At 44.0% G+C, this 16,417-nt stretch overlaps 2 protein-coding genes across 2 annotated transcripts; both read right to left on the bottom strand.

The window, feature by feature from the left end:
• Positions 1-74: 74 nt before the first annotated feature.
• Positions 75-4,408, bottom strand: mfsd6l (major facilitator superfamily domain containing 6-like). The gene is made up of 2 exons (XM_080488441.1): positions 4,249-4,408; positions 75-3,090 (listed from the first exon to the last, which is right to left on the bottom strand). Exon 2 carries the CDS (start codon positions 3,033-3,035, stop codon positions 1,305-1,307), a length of 1,731 nt encoding a protein of 576 aa, XP_080344567.1. The 5' UTR covers positions 3,036-3,090; positions 4,249-4,408; the 3' UTR covers positions 75-1,304.
• A 1,806-nt stretch (positions 4,409-6,214) lies between these two features.
• On the bottom strand, positions 6,215-14,954 carry LOC308124086 (phosphoinositide 3-kinase regulatory subunit 5-like). Its single transcript, XM_080486897.1, has 17 exons — positions 14,683-14,954; positions 14,208-14,308; positions 14,054-14,122; positions 13,831-13,969; positions 13,028-13,097; positions 12,746-12,923; positions 12,510-12,654; positions 12,349-12,417; positions 11,436-12,259; positions 10,653-10,778; positions 10,259-10,384; positions 10,074-10,167; positions 9,920-9,996; positions 9,752-9,845; positions 9,579-9,655; positions 9,163-9,281; positions 6,215-8,233 (listed from the first exon to the last, which is right to left on the bottom strand). Exons 1-17 carry the CDS (start codon positions 14,792-14,794, stop codon positions 8,086-8,088), a joined length of 2,568 nt encoding a protein of 855 aa, XP_080343023.1. The 5' UTR covers positions 14,795-14,954; the 3' UTR covers positions 6,215-8,085.
• Positions 14,955-16,417: the final 1,463 nt, after the last annotated feature.

Raw genomic sequence — 16,417 nt, 5'->3', positions numbered from 1 at the left:
AGGCCAAAGTAGATACTTGTGTTTGAATGTAAAGAGAAAAAATTTAAACAAAAGAGACAATTTAAAACACGTTTCACGTAAAGAAAATTTAAAAAGAATTGTCATCATTGTAGTGTAACAATGAAACAATGTGATGGAAGCTGTTTGTGTCGGTCGGAGAGCTTGAGCTTCCTGCTCAGCTCCTACTTAACATCAGCAGTTAGAAACAGGAACTACAACTCACAATTCAAGGTGCTGGAGTTTTCTGCTGCTAAAAGAATGTATGAATGAGAGAAAAAAAAACCCTGTTGTCTTTAGGATTTCTTTCGTCATCAGAAATCTGCAAAGATATGCACACGACTACATAAAACAAGAATTATTTGATGTAATTTTCCACCCAATGCACAACATCAAACCGCTTTTATTCTTATTTAATATATTGTTTTGGCAGTTCACAGTTTAAAGTCCAGAAAGAGGCACAGAGGTGATTCACGTCAACAGTCAAGTTTGTCTTTTCAATGACTCCATGTTTGGTTGTGTTGCAAATGTCCAGTTTTGGCATTCCCTTGTACACAGATCTCATGTTTACACTCCTTGTAAGAGTCTTCTGTGTTTCTTATTCCTTTTATAACACAATGAGCCCAAATGCAAATGTGCATCAGTAAAGACCCGGGAGGCTCAGGGATGAAGCGCAGCAGCTTGCACACTAATAAACTGCAAGGACACTTAATTCTGGTGGAAATGAACGAGTTAAAAGTCAACACTTACGATGGTAATTAAACTTGGCAGAGTGGGAAATCAATCATCCTGTTCTCGCCGTCAAGAGTGACATGTTTTTAAAGTCGCTTTCCAAGTACCTCACGCTCATGTACACATTGCTCCTTTATCATGCAGGCAAACTCTTCATTCCCGTCCACTGCAGAGATTCTGACATACGCAAAAGTACAGACAACATTTTAATTCCCCAAAACCTTGTTTTAAATTGTTGAAACTGAGCTCAGATTCAAGTGTTTATGCAGTGCAGCGGGAAAACTTTCACATCCTAAAACTCGTGTGGATAAAGCATGAGCCAAATACCAACAATACACACATGAATGGAGGATACAGACCAGGGCTCTACTTTAGGTGAGACAAGAGAATATGAGTCTTCTAGCAGGGGCCTCAAACTCCTAAATAATTAAATGACATTGTTGATAAATCTTGCTGTACTATTCCAACACTGTTTGATTGAGTCGGAGACGCCCGTCTTAAGGTCAACGTTTGGTTTCATCCATGACACAGGTTTCAGAGATCTGTCCACTCATGTCCTGCGAAGCTGACTGGCCTCAGTGGTTTGTCCTCCTTCCGTTGTTGTTGGCGCCTCTGTCGTCGTCCATGGCTTTATCGAGCCAGTCCTTCTCCTGTTCGGACTCGGAGTCACTGACTTCGCTCGCGTCGGCTGCCAGGAGGCGGGAGTAATTGATCCTGCGCTGTAGAGGCGTTTTCCACTGGAGCAGAGGCAGGCACGCGCACCACGCCGTCAGCCCCACCGCCACTCCTCTGAACAGCCACTCCAGTCCGAACCTCTGCACGACAAACCCTCCCGCGAAGCTCCCCAATCCACCGCCCAGGTGCAGGGACAGTGAGGTGTAGACTCTGCTCACGCTCCTCTCGGCCCCCGGCGTGGCAATGTCTTCACACTGCACCTTCACGGCCCACCACAGGGCTCCGCTGCTGAAGCAGCTCAGCACCTGTGCAGGCAGAGCGGCCCACGCTCCCCACAGGAAGGAGTAGTAGAAGCACTGCAGGCCCAGAGTTGCAGCCGCGACGGCGAGCACCCTCCCCGGGCTGAGGAGCTTGGACACGTGCCTGGCCAGCAGAGGGAAGCTGGCCTGTGACAGCAGAGAGAGGGACAGAGAAAGCCCCATGTGCAGCTCAGTGCTCCCGTGATCCTGCATCTGCCACAGGAGGAAGTTATCCACGGCCGAGCAGGCCACCGCGACCAGTAGGGTGGTGACGGCGCACAGCAGCGCTCGGGCGGAGCCGCGCACCAGCTGCATGGCCTTCAGGAGGCCGTTGGCTCGGTCTCGCTTCTTGTTCAGGTGCAGGGGGAAGTAAAAGACCACCGGCAGGGCCAGGACTGAGAGGGCGGCGTAGCAGTAGAAGTGCACCGCGCTCCTCGGGGTCCGGGCGGAGAGGAGGCAGCTGAGCTGACTGACCAGCAGCCCCGCCCCCCCGACCCCGCACGCCGCCCCCAGCAGGCCCCAAACACCGGTGCTGCTGTGGCGGTCTGACGCATCTGCAAAGTCCAAATACTCATACAATCCGTCTTCTACCGTCCACTCCAGAGGGGCGGACAGGAACACCCACACCGACATGATGATGAGGACCAGGAAGAAGATCTGGTGCTGAATGTCCATCATGTTCAGACTGCCCAGGAAATCAAAACTGGTCTGCTCGTTCTCCTCCTTCACGGACCGTTTTGACTTCATCTTCGAGCTTTTGTTCCTCACTGGAGCGTTGGAGTGATTCCCGACCATCGCGGAGGAATTCTGATGAGAAATGACTGTGTGAGGTGAAGATGTGCTCGAGGAAACAGGCGCAGAATTCATATCGTTCGGTGTAACGTTGGATTGGGAATCCGCTTCTTCCGGTCTCATCTTGGCCGGCGGCGTTTCAGGTGTGGAGCTCACGAGAGCGCCATCGCCCAATTTTTGGGTGGGGGCGACTTTAACGCCAGAAACATTGCAAGTGTTTCCCTGCGTGTTCACATCCGCGGGCGGGGGGAGCAGCAGGAGCAGAGCGACCGCCGCCGAAGACACGAGAGAGCCATTTATCAGCAACCGCCGCTTGTTGTAGAGCTTAGAGAGGAGACTCGCCGCGGGGGTCCACACCAGCGATATGAAGTGCCGCGTGCCCATGACCATGCCGGTCATGGCCGGAGTCAGACCCAGCTGTCGGAGGTACAGCGTGACGAAGGGGAGCAGGCAGGCCTTAGCGCAGGAGGACACGAAGCTGAAGGTGCCGGCGAGGGCGAGGGCGTGCCTGACATCGATCTGCTTGTTCCTCCTCATCATGGCGGCGTCTCCTATTAGATGTCACATGAGAGACCGGCTGGATTCAAACAGGGAGCTGAAAAATAAACAAGAATTAAGTAAATATGGATACAGTTGCTCTGAAATGCTTCTATTTTAGTATGAAGCGGGGCGGCCAAATGTCCTAAATTTAAAACTCAAACGTTTTTATAGAACTTGTGACGGTGTCTGGCTTTCGTTGTTTTTTCCAGCGGACTGTAAGGCATGTATTTAAATTGACTACGATACTTTGTTGCGTGTGACGTAAGGTCGCTTTGTGGTTTGATCTATTCGATACAAATTGTTTATATCTTTAACCGTTTCCGAGATCAGCGTTTGTTGCCAGGGAGACACAGGGGCAAAAGATGTAGAGATCAAAGGGGATCAGCTTTAGTCAGCCTTCAGCATTCACACTTGCTTTTTCTTCTGGAAATGCAAACCTCTAGTTTCATCCATATTTGTACCATTAATGTAGAAAAAAAAGGCATAATACAGGATGATGAACAACATTTGTGGAGCCTATATGAATGTGTCTGTTTATAGAGTGATAATATTTTGTCATAGAAGTGAATTTTCCATCCCTACAGAGGAGGCATACGTCAAAAATAATCAAATATGAAGCGTTTTTCAGTAAACTTCAAGCATCATTGAAGTATTCTAAAGGTGTACCAATAGATCTCTAAACCTAAATATGGTCAAAGTGATGACTTCAGCCTGAAAACCTCAGAAAAAAAATTTGAATCACAACATTTAAATGCTGAAAAAAATGCTCTGAGGAGCTTTGTTATATGTTTAATGTGCACAAGTCAAGTAGTTATCTCAATACTGTATATGGCAAAGCAAAGCGGAAACCTATAAACGTACATCAGTTATACTTAATAAACCATGTAAAAGCATTAATAACATTTCTATGAAATAGTTAAACTGTGCTTCTGTTTCCCAGAACAAACCTGAGAAACCCCCACAGATAAACCCGGAAAATTATTATTATAAAACTGAACTTTTTTGCATATCTATATATTTGCTGGTTTTGATGAAACATGAAACGCAGTTCGGTGTTTATTGCAGAACTATGCGGATCAAACCAACACGGAACAGGATGGTGCGCACGCAGTGCACCACCCGTCAGTCTGGATGCACCTGTCCCTGCAGGATATCAAGGTCCACGTCACAGCAAGAACTAAACAAAAAGAAAAGATAAATATGAACTTTTTACCTTTAATCTTTGGTCCGCATGAAGTTCCTTGCACTCATCTAACGATCGTCTTCATGATCAGAGTCCGACTCCCCAGGCCGGGTGAGTTTTTGATGTTTAAAGCGAACGATCGACACCTGAAAGCTCGCGCTGCACGTCACTCACTCTCCCACCTGCCGGGGGGTGGGGCTGTCAAGTCTCGCGAGAGCAGCGACCAGAGTTTATTAAATTAAAGAATCCGAACAATGGAACAAAACAAAGACAATTCGATATTCAACTCTAAACATCTTAAATACAACAACAACAAAAAACACCTCCATTATGGAAGATCTGCCTTTTGACATTTCAAAAAAGAAAAGATTTAATCTATATACATATATACAAAGGTTAGAGAAACAAAAAAAACTAAACCAATTCAACAATGAAAAGAAAATTACAGGAGAAGCACTAAACGACATTGTAAAGATAATCAAAAACAGATATATAAGTAAAACAAACAAGGGGATTACAATAAATTGTGTTCAGATATGAGGAAATACATTTTTTCAGCTTGGGCAGAGCAGAAGGGCTTCTGAATACAAGCGATTTCCCCACCTAAAATTCAAATTTTAAACAATAAAGAAACAGAGGGATTCTAATTATTATTTGACAAGTGAGAGAACATTGATAGTATTAATTATAAATACAAACTGAATGAAAGCAACCCAGAAACGGAAAGAAATTCAACTAGAAAAGTGACTCCTCCTTTCACAAATAAATGAAGGAGTTATAAAAGTTCTAATTAAACTGCAATGATTGAAAATAATTTTAAAAAAGCATGTTCTGTAATTTTTTTTCTTATTAAAGTAAAAAAAGAAAGACTTCACTCTTAGACTATCACTAATTGGCTGGTTTTCATTTCCATCAAAATAAGAGCCAATCAAAAGCAGGCTAAAGGTTGTTAACCCCGCCCTCCTACCTGTGTTGAAGAGGGTCAGGACGACAAACCCGCCCAAGACTTGACAAATATTGGGGATGAGAACAAGCCCGAAAAAGCAAACCCATGTTAGAAACAAGCCCAAAAGCCAATATTTACAATCGTGTAATAAGCGGAATGGGCTCCACAGCCACCTGCACCTGGAGGGGATTTTATATAACTGAACTGCAGCGCCCCCTGCTGGTGGAGATGTGTCAACAAGAGTGCATTCATTTTATAAATTCAGTATTAATAGTTATTCATTATTAAAAGATTAGATTCCCTAAAATTTCTACATCTGCATGTGTAATAACTGTAGATTAAATTTACATGCTGCATGATTTCTCGTATGCCAAGCAGTGATTCATGGTTGAATGCTGGATTTTCATGCTGTGGCCCTCCCCACTCTTTGTTTCTAATTTGGTTTAATTGACACAAAAGAAGTTCCAAACTATTTCAAACCTGCTAAAATGTAATTGCAAAGGTTTTGTTTGTTTGTTTGTTTGTTTTTGTCATTTGGGTGAGTCAAAAGTGACCATAGTTACAGACACACCCACAATAAACACAAAAATGTTTGGTGGTCCCTCATAGAAAATGATATATTGTCTATATATACTGTGCATACATACAGTACATACACACAAGTGAGATCAGCTACTGTTTCTCAAAATTATTAGAAAATGCTTAAGAATGGTGCACAATATACACCAAACAGTGCATCATTATTTCCGTCAAATATCTCGTTTCTGCAATATGCTTAACCTTTGTTGGTTTGTTTTTCCCAGACAAAAAGAAAGCGACAGATTATTTACCTATTGTGCTCCTAAATACTGTTGGAAACAAACTGCATGAAAGGCTTCCAACAGAACTGATTCATCAAACTGATTTTTTTGATGATCAGTTTCTGACTTGACAATTTCCAAACATAATTTATTTTTGTTTTACCTGACTGGAACATTTTACAATCAAACCGATTCCTATGTGTTAAAGTACAGTTTCCGTAATATTCTGCAAAAGACCATGAATCTACTCAACCGTACTCAAATAGTTTGATTTATTTGTCATGTAAAGTAAATGTCAATGCCACAGTGTGCCAACCACGGGAGACACAGCCTCGTCAGTGCACTCACACCTTCTTCTTTGGTGACACACATGGGCAAACACAACACATCTGAAATTGTCTCATCAATGAGCCTCGAAGAGGAAACAAGGTTAAGATGAACGTTTAAATCGAGCAGAGTGAGGAAGAAAAGTGACTCGAGTGACATGTATTGTATATGCTAATCTTCGGGGATTTCCGCACACAATCATTTGTAGGGTGGCGAGAGAGAGAGAGAGAGAGAGAGAGAGAGAGAGAGAGAGAGAGAGAGAGAGAGGACACATGCATATACAAAACCATTTCACCTTTACATGTACACTGGTTTTAAGAAAAACTGATATTCCTCCCACTACGTTTGCAGAAAAAAATCTTCATTTACATGGACCCACATATACACCTGTTTCAGAGCTACTATGAGCATGCCAAACCTGTAGGGGGCAGTGTAACGAGAAGAATGAAGCCATGATGGTCAATCAGGATCTGGGAGAAAAAAACACGAGGTCACAAATTGTGATGTAAATCTCAGCTTACTCCTTTTTAGATGTAAATGAGACATGGAGTTTTTCTAAATCTCCACTGTGGCCGGAGTTTTCAGGAATCATCGTTTGCGGAGACTCGTAGCTGCGATTGTGTGGAAATGCAAGGCCCAAACATAGATAAATATCACAGTTTTGTAAATACGTGGCCTCAGACTCACCTCAGGAAATGTATACGTTTCCATTTGGAAACAGATGGTTTGGGCTGTGGGAGGAGTTGAAAGTGGTAACCACAACACAACTGTGCAGCTAAAAAAACGTAATTGCATTTTGTCATGACTGCTAATAGAAACTGAATTCTTCTTAGGAATAGTGAAAAATACACTTATTATGTGGTTTACAGTTCCTGTCAACTCTATCTGTGCTAATAAATATTGGAAATTCAATTTTTCTGAATAAAATTGTGGAAGGATTTTGGGACTTGTTGCCTCAATTTGAACTCATTTTTCCATAATTTGTCTGTGTCCCACCTCTGCATCTTTAAATGACTTTAGGAGTAATAAAACCTTGTGCTAACTAGTCAGCAAGTACTGGTCATCAGTGCGTTGTTGTCCATGTTATTGCCATCTTAATGCTTAGAATGTTAATGGGATTTTATGCGGCTGGGTTAATAACCTCCCTCGCCTTGATGGAGAACAGCTCTCTGGATGCACAATATGTTGAACCTTGAAGCACAAAGGGTCACGGCAGCAGAAGACCACGACAAAGGCTCAACAAAGAAGATTGGAAAAAATTGAAAATGTAGATTCCTTGTATCAGCTGTTCAGTCTGATGCTGTGAGCAGCAAACGTTAGTACCTTTTGAGCATTGTTTACACATGGCAGTCTTTGTAAGTAATGACATACTGACATTGCCTGTGGAGTCTCAGTGATCCAGGTCATGATTTCCCTGTTTGTCTTTAGACGTGCTGAAGGTTTGAAGATGGTTCACGTCTCGTCTGAGAAGCTTCATCAGGAATATTTATGTCCGTTTACGATCACTTCCAGCATTTTACAAAGCTCCAGTTGTGTAAACAAAGTTTCTGGAACATGACAATGTGTTTGTGGGGCCCAAATGGCTTCCACTGCCACCAGATCACATGAGGTGGAACTGGAGATCCATTACATCCAGTTAATGTGGAGCAAAATCTCTGAGAAATTCTCCCAACACCTTGTTGAATCTATCCTGATAATAGAAAGTTGATCTGGCCGATGAACGTAGTTCTGGAATCCGTTTTGGTTTTGAAACCCTGCTGTCAGGGGAATGCGACGTCTCCAGTCGTCGCTGTTTCAGGGACTCGATGCAGAGAAGGAGGTGATGGGAAGGCACAGCAGGGAGCAGTAGGACGGGTGCAGCGGCTGAACTTGGCCCGGGGACGGCTTGAAGGACCTCCAGTCTGAACCCCTTCCTGGTTTGCAGCACAGAGAAACTTCACAGCTGCAGATAAAAAAAGAGCATCAGTGGATGTGTCCTGTTAAAAGATCATCAGCACAAAGGACTGATATTTATATGTAATATGTAAAAAAGTATGAATTATTTAAATTGATCATACTACGCAAAATTCCCTTTCTTCAACGCCCCAGAAGTGAAGAAAGTCTGTCCTCTCTTTACCTGGCTTGTTTCAGGTTTTAAAAAGTGTGTTTCAACCAGCCAATCAGAAATCAAACCCTATATAGTGTCATCGGGGGTTTAGCCAATCTCTTTGACCCTCCCGCAATTAGGCAGCTCTGCTCTGGCACATGGCACCACGAGAGGAAGTACCTCCTCCTCTTCTCAAGATGGAGATGTGTAGGCGGAGCCAGTCCAGCTCACACAGACACAGCAGATTCTGAATGTAGCTCCTATGATCCAATATTCCAATGGAGGAAAATCAAGGAAAAGCAGGATTTGGGGCAAGAAACTTTGAATACAAGGTTTTTGGACCAAGGAGACCATGTGGAAGAGTTGAAAAGCTGTATGATAGGACCCCTTTCAGGAATCGGTCATTATCCCAATGAAAACAATGTGAAGTTCACAATTTAGATTTTTTTTATTACTCTACGATCACAATATTATTTTACAATATCGTCTTGCAGTTGCCACTGTGTCATTTGATAAAACAAACACTTATACTTGTACCTTTCATTACCAGGTAAGTATCTGTGTTTACTTCTTGTCGCAGGTCTCCATAGTGACCTTACTGGCTTCAGTCTCATCAGGAACCACGCCTCGCCCTTTGGCAGAGATGTTTCCCTCTTTCTACTTCACCTTCTGCCTCCGTCCAGCGCGCCAGTCACTCAACAAACACCTAAATTGCTATGCTATACGACATCACGTCACTATTAAATCTGACAATGGGTTTTTAGATGGGAGGAACTCTGTCGTACCTGGTGACCTTTTGGATGAACTTCTTCTGATCCTGATCCAGACACACGGCAAAAGTTGTCCCCTCGTCTCCACTCTTCACCTGCGCCTTGTCCACTTTCACCTCTGTGGTCAAAATGTGCTGCCGGGAGAGAAGACGTGTGAGAAAAGAGTGTCTCAAGATTGGCGAAAATTCAGTCCTCACTTTCGAGGTGCCTAATTGTGATCGAGCACCACTACAAGCACAAGGGTGTACAAAAATTATAACCACTAACTAAATGTCATTAAAATCTGTAATTTTGTGTTAATGTCATTGGCTGCTGGACTAATTGTGGCTCTGGAAGATAATACGGATTATTGAACTTTTACTTTACATATTTGATCATTCTTATTTATAAGTTATTGACTTTTATGCTTCACGACATTTGAAAGTCTTCACCTGGTTGACCTTTTTCGATTTGGAGCTCTGCTTCTTCAGGACTTCTGTCATTGTCAGCTGCAGACTTTCTATCGAATCTGGACAGAAAACACTTATTTGATTGGGGCCCCAGATTACAAACACATACATAAATGGGTAAATGGACCGATCATAGGGTGTGTGGGAATCAGCACCGAGCTGCTCCGGCTTTGTGCAGCCTTTGTAGAGATTGACGGATGTGCAAACTATTTCCTTCTGGATCCACTGACTCCTCCCACTGACCGCCACCTGTAACGCAAAGCAAAGAAACCAGCTCAGCCATATTGTTTCTTCAGAAGGGAACCTGTTGGCAAGAACACTACCTTGTTGTAAGCCACATTCAACGTTAAAGGAGCAGCCTCTCGTTCTTGATCAATTCCAAATCTTTTACTGGCAGCGCCTTCGAAAAAGAAAAACACACATTAGAAGACAGATTTAATATTATTATCGTTGTCTTTGCGCCAGTTTATGACTCACCCATGGCCTTCACTGCTCTGGTTCCAGCTGTGTGTCCGAGCTCCAGGGAGTGAATAAACACTTCTCTTCTCTTCTCACCGCCAGCCAGCGTCAGCTGCGAGGAGGAAGAACCCACAAAAGAGAAAAAAAGATGGATGAAGCAACCAACATTAACTGATGGCCAGTGTGTGAGTGCGTCCGCTCACCTCAGCCTGGTAGAGCTGCACCAAAACAGGCTGGTCTGCATGTCTGCAGTAATAAAGCACCAAGTCGGCCAGCAGGGGAAGACGCTCGACGTTGCCCACTGAGATGTCATCGTCCTTTGACGCGGCCTGAGGTTCACATATAAAAACATCAACGACTACAAAACAATAGAAACTGCGCAATAGACTGATTATATAAAATTTTCTAAATGTATCACAGCAGCCAGAAATTACATCATGAAGCCCGAATCACATTTACGATCTTACTTCCGATAAAACAGATTGAAAAGCACACTGGCTGTCTTTTTCATATCCAAATGAACGTTTACCTCAGCTTTTTCATTCAAACTGGCTGATTTGGAGAAGCGGTAACATTACAACACAATACAGACTGTACCTGACACAGCACATCCGAGGACAGGCTGAGCAGACTGAGGACGTTCCTCTCATACCAGGGGTCCAACAGGCCCACCATCTGGGCCATTTCAGTCGTACTATCCTCCAGCGTAAGGCCATTTAACTCCTGTTTGAATTAGAAAATGTAAGTCATTAATATTCTAGTTTAATCAGATTAATAACATTTATGATATATTCTGTTTGACAGCAGGTGTGACGGAGCCCCACCATTTCATACAGTATATGCTATTTCTTAATACTCTAATAGGATTTATGGCAACATCAAGCAGTTGTAGTACACTCAACATAAACCCTGTGGAGAGGCAGGAGTCTGAAAGACCTTGGGAGCAGGTTTAGTCTATGATAGTAAATGCATTTTCTCCAGATACCGTGGTTTTCGTCTCATAGTCCAAAAAGATGTGTTTGAGATTAAACAGATGTTTTGAATTGCCCCTAGGTGAGAATATGTGCGTATGTCTTTCTGTATATTGTCTATACCTTGTTGTAATGGACTATATTCAGCTGCGATCAACTCCAACTGACCCTGAACTGATTGAAGCTTTGTAAAAGATGGATAGATCGACAGAATTATTCTTTTTTTATAAAACTACACAAATTGCTTTGGTGCCTAAATTTATTTAGGTAGAGACTGTGCATTACTGTACGTATTGTAACTCAAGGTCAGACCTTGGCACTGATCTGTATGAGATTTATAATTTTGGTGCCACATATCTATGAATATGTCAGGTTAACTGAGAAGTGACGGCCTCCAGGATGTTCTCACCACAGATCCGCTGGTTTTAGCCGAACCCCCGATCTGCCCTTCATTCAATGTTTGTCCTCCCGGACTCCCAGTTTTCCTCTTGGTTGGAACGAAGTAAAACTGCAGTTTGCACGTCTTGGTGAGTTGGGGGCATCTGCTCTCCTTCTGCTGCAGGTCACTGTAAGCTCTGGCCAGCCTGCCGGCCTCTCTGTCGCCTCCAAACACGACCACTTTGACCAGCGTCGGCGCTTCTGGCACAACTCCCTCGTCACAGCTCAGGATCGGCCTCCGGCGCATGCACACGTGCTTCTGTGGGGAGAGGGCGTCTAAGGGGGCCTGCCTGGAAGAAAACCTGGATTGTTTGAACTGTGAGCCATTTGGTTGGAAGTCTTTGGTCACGTCGCCGTTGAAGCCCATGCTTTGAACACGGCGGCAAACACTGGGACTGCGCGGACTCTTGAAAAGCATTGAGAAGCGCTCTATGCCCAGGAGGGATCGGGACTTCTTCTTGGGTTTTTTCCTGGGTTTCGGCTGACCGTCTTGTCCTTCTTCTGCGTCCTCGTGTGTCGTATCCTCACTGAAGTCGCTCTCCACGCCCGAGGAGCCCGACGGCACGGACCAGCTGGAGGAGAGGGAATAACTGGAAAACATGGAGTCTCTGGAGGACGAAGACGCGGTGGAAATGCGGTGGCTCTCCAGCTCACTGGCCGGTTTGTTTCCTTCCAGCTCGTCCTCCTCGTCCACGCTGATATCATTAATATCATCCTCCTCCACTTCAGTTTTGAGGAAACAGTCTTCAGGCGAATCCATGTCGGCCTCAGCTGCAAGAACGTCTTTCAGAATATCTGCAGGAATGAACACAACAGAAACTTCAGGCATCTTAATGATAAATGGATAATTTGTCGGGAAACGTCATTCAAGTTGATCCAATTACCAAAGTTGTCATTTTCCCACGAGCATAAATGACATTTGGGGAGCGGCAGGGTAAAAATCTCAACTCCCCCTAATAAGAGAAAAACAATATTGAGATTAAGAATACAGAAACTGTTGATACATTTATCTAAACGCATGCATTTTGGGGATTTTCAATCCTACCAGGATCATTGCAGCTCTCAGCAGAAACAGCGAGACCTTCTCGGAGCCTCTCCATCGTTGTCCTCAGAGCTGCAGCAGATGTTGCTGTCTCCACGCTGTCACTCACCACCTCCAGGAGCTGCTCCAGCTCTTCAGGCTGCATCGTCTGGAAGTGCATTCAGAGGAGTGAAAGTCACATTAAAGACGGGAAATAATCAAAATTTCTCAATGCAGGGGTTGCAGTTCGATGAAGCTACCTGCAGGGCAGCGTGCAGCGCCTCACGGTTGGATTCGGCGCCCAGAGCAGCCTGGAAACTGTGCAGGATCAGCGTGGTGGCGAGGTCCCTGCTGGAGTGATGAGGACTACTCAGCTGCTCAGACACCGACCGGACCTCCGCGGGGACGTCATCATCCGGGCTCACCAACAGCACCGTTCTAATGAAACACAGGGGCCACACACATGTTGGTCAAGCTGTTTTAAAAACAAAGTCAAGGGTTTTTAAATAAATGATCTGTAATGATAATCTGAATGAACTCACATGGATTTAGAGCAGTGGATCTCACTGGAAATCCCCTGTTCTGTCCGTACCAGTCTGAGAAATGAAATACCTGCAAAGGAAATAAGAAAAAGGTCAGAGGGGAAAACACAGCCACAGGGAACGAGCATGAGCGAAGAGCTGAACCGGTGATTCCTGTTTTCCCAGACGTGCTGTGTTATCAGATGAACTGATGATATGTTTATTCCTAGTGTGTTCATGTAATGAGATTTGACTGAGGACTGAGGAACACTGCAAATGCATTACAATAGAGTATGTGTACTTATAAATACTATCAAGGCTGGGTGTGGTTCAGCCATTTGTGTTTCCTCTAAATATCAGTATCCTCTTTTTTGAGAAAACAATGTGGTCATTTTGAATTTATAATGCATAGAAAGAGTAAAAATAATACATTACAAGAACTCAAATTACTTATATAGTTTTTTCTTGCATATTCAAGTACAATTGACTCTCAATTTGTGTTGGGAGCAAAACGTTTGAGTCTAAGTAAGCTCAAAATTTAAATTACTATTTTAATTTTCCAATTTTATATCAGCATTTTAATCAAACTGGGTTTATTCTTTTTAAATAAAATGACTCATGCATAGCTACATTTTTTTTTTACAAAACAATTTTCCATACTGTAATATTAAAATAACTGACTGGTTTGTGTTGTATATGCAGCTGTTAAAATTGACTTGCAGAATTAAGGCCTTGAGTCATGAGACCAAACACTAGAACGTAAACACTGAGTTGACGGTTAGTCCTGTTTCACAGCTGTGTCTGATTCTCAGTCTGATTGCGACCTGGTGCTCGCAGCTCCTGCTGGATGAAGAGGAGCAGACGTTTGCAGGCGGAGCTGCACGGCTCGGGCCACGACAGGAACCTGTGGAACAGCAGGTAGGCCTCCTGCAGGATGCTGCAGTCCGGAGCCATGTGAGGAGCCTGCAACATCCAGAGTAACACAGGATTTAATACCAAACCAGACCGAGGAAACATTGCGCAAAGAGCTCTCGCTTGTTGACTCACTTTGAGGAGGGTTGAAGAGAACAGAAGAGTTAGAGGCACCACTTGCTCATAGTGACACTTTTCCAGCACCTGTGGACGAGAAACTACTGAAAAACATTCCTTTCGTGGCTCAGAGAGGTTTAGACCGTGTTGTTTTTCTGTTTTGTTTTTTTACCTCTTTTGTTTTCCTCAGTATTTTCTGTAGAAGGATGAGGAAGTTGTGTGGATCTCTCTTCACAAGTTCCTCCAAACACCAGCGGTTTATGCACCGTCCGGCTAATGAGGCAGACACAAAACACACGGCCTGAGCTCACTCAAGTTTTTCCTTTATTCAGGTAACATCCATCAAGGTGCCGACGAACAACAACACGATTACATCAATGCAAAAAAAAAAAACAACAACCTGTGAATGAGGCTCTTTTGTAAGACTTTCAAAACTGACCTTACATAATCCGACACGTTACTCACTCGCGTTGTGTGACACCACTTTCAATTCCTATTCATCTGAAGAAAATGGACAATGTGTCCTCCTGTTTCTTAGCTGGCCTCAACAGCAGCTTCTGCTCTATGCCAGTACTTTCACTATTTCTTCGTTCCTTTTCGGGTAATCAAATATCGACTGTAAAATGAAATGTGTCTGCGGGTCCTACCATTCCAGAGCTGTTTGTCGAGGGTGTTGAGGCCGAGGTCGCACAGGCAGCGCTCGAGGATGTGCTGGATTCTGTCCTCCGTGCACGAGCTCTGCTCCATCGCCTGAATCATCTTCTGCCGAGGTATCGGGACGTCCACAAACAAAAACACAAGCTAAGAGGAAGTCCCAAAACAGAAAACAAGAATTACACTCGTCGATTGTGTCCTCAATTGTTCACAACTTCCTGCCGCCGATGTCGACAGGGCTTTATGATCTCCTCTCTGGAAGCAATCAAACACAATCGAGGATAAAAGGCATGCTCGCGCTCAGAGAGACGCCAACACAAGCGTCCAGTGCGAAGGACGGAATAAAGAGCAGCCTGGCACTTCCTACAAAAAAAGCAGTGAGTCACAGACTGTGTGAGCGTGCCTGAGATGAGTTGGCCTCAAACAGATGCCACAACTTCTTGTTTTTGCTCATTCTTAAAATCAGCTGCTGACAACAGCTTTCGTATGATCCAAAAGTGAGATGGCAATCTGTCTCGTTAAAGGCCCACTTCCTGTTTGATCGTCAATAGTCTCGGTTGGTGTGCAAGTTTCTGAAATTAATAACAATATGCTCTTGAAAGGTGGGCGGCGTTACATTACTAGCTACAACAAATCAAAGTGAGAAGTTTCTTCGAGGAAACTTGTGTTTCTTTCTATAACTCGTTCAGTAACTCAGCTGAAGTCGCAGCAATGAGGAAGATGCTTTATAATCTAGATGTGAGTGGTTTTGGGAGGAAACACGTTTTTCTAACTGACGGCAGAAACAGAGATAAAGTTGAAACTTGCAGGCAAACCTGTTGATCCGAGTGAGAATAAACCAGAGCATTAAGAAGCTGAATTTGTTCAATACGATCATAACAATGACGGGCAGAAACAGACGTGCATATGTGGCAAAAACTGGGAAAATGAATGCAACTTCACGACTCACTGTGAACAAAAAACAAGTTCTCATTTGGGAAAGAAACTTGTGATTTGCTCAAAACGTTTTCCTACCGTTAGGGCTGCCCTTCTAATTGCTGTGACACATTAGCCGGGCATCACAGTCACACATCACTTTGTAATTCCTCAATCAGAAATGAGGAAAAAGACAAATGTTTGTGTTGCTTACAGTCTGCTGTAAACAGGAGTTTAGTGAAATGGCAACAGTGCTGCTCTTTACGGCAAATAACGTTGTTAGAGTTAACAACATTACTGCAGCATATTTGGATCTATATGCTTAACGTGTTCTAGTTAAGTTAAAAGTGAACAAAAGCACAGGTAAGTGAAGTTTCCTCACTACTGACTGCATGCTTCCTGTATTTATGACTTCATTCATTCGCACACACCGAAAACCACACAATGAGGGAGCTTGAGAACAACAAGCGAAGCAGATTTCCTCAATGCGCGGTCTGCTGGCGGTGCTTCCTTCACCTCAGATTGATGAGAAGGAATATTTCCCCTTGCGGAGCTTCGTTATGTACAGGATGTCGACGTACATGAGGAAGCGGCGGCGGGAAAACGGGGGTCACCTGTGCCCATCAAAACAGGAAAAAGGCCTTCCTCGGCATACAATGTAAATTAAAGTGGGAGTGAGGTCTGCTGGGAGCAGGGCTGTGTGAGGTGCTCTGTGATGAGGAGAGTATATTATGCAGTGAAGGAAGGTTAACATGATCTGAGCCAGCAAACAGCAGTTGGAGGACAATCGTTGTGCTGGCATTGCAAGAAATC

Source organism: Lipophrys pholis, assembly GCF_963383615.2.
Source record: "Lipophrys pholis genome assembly, chromosome: 19".
In the NCBI taxonomy this organism is placed as follows: Eukaryota; Metazoa; Chordata; class Actinopteri; order Blenniiformes; family Blenniidae; genus Lipophrys; species Lipophrys pholis.
The sequence above is the reverse complement of the archived record's forward strand: the minus strand, read 5'-3'. Positions and strand labels throughout refer to the sequence as shown.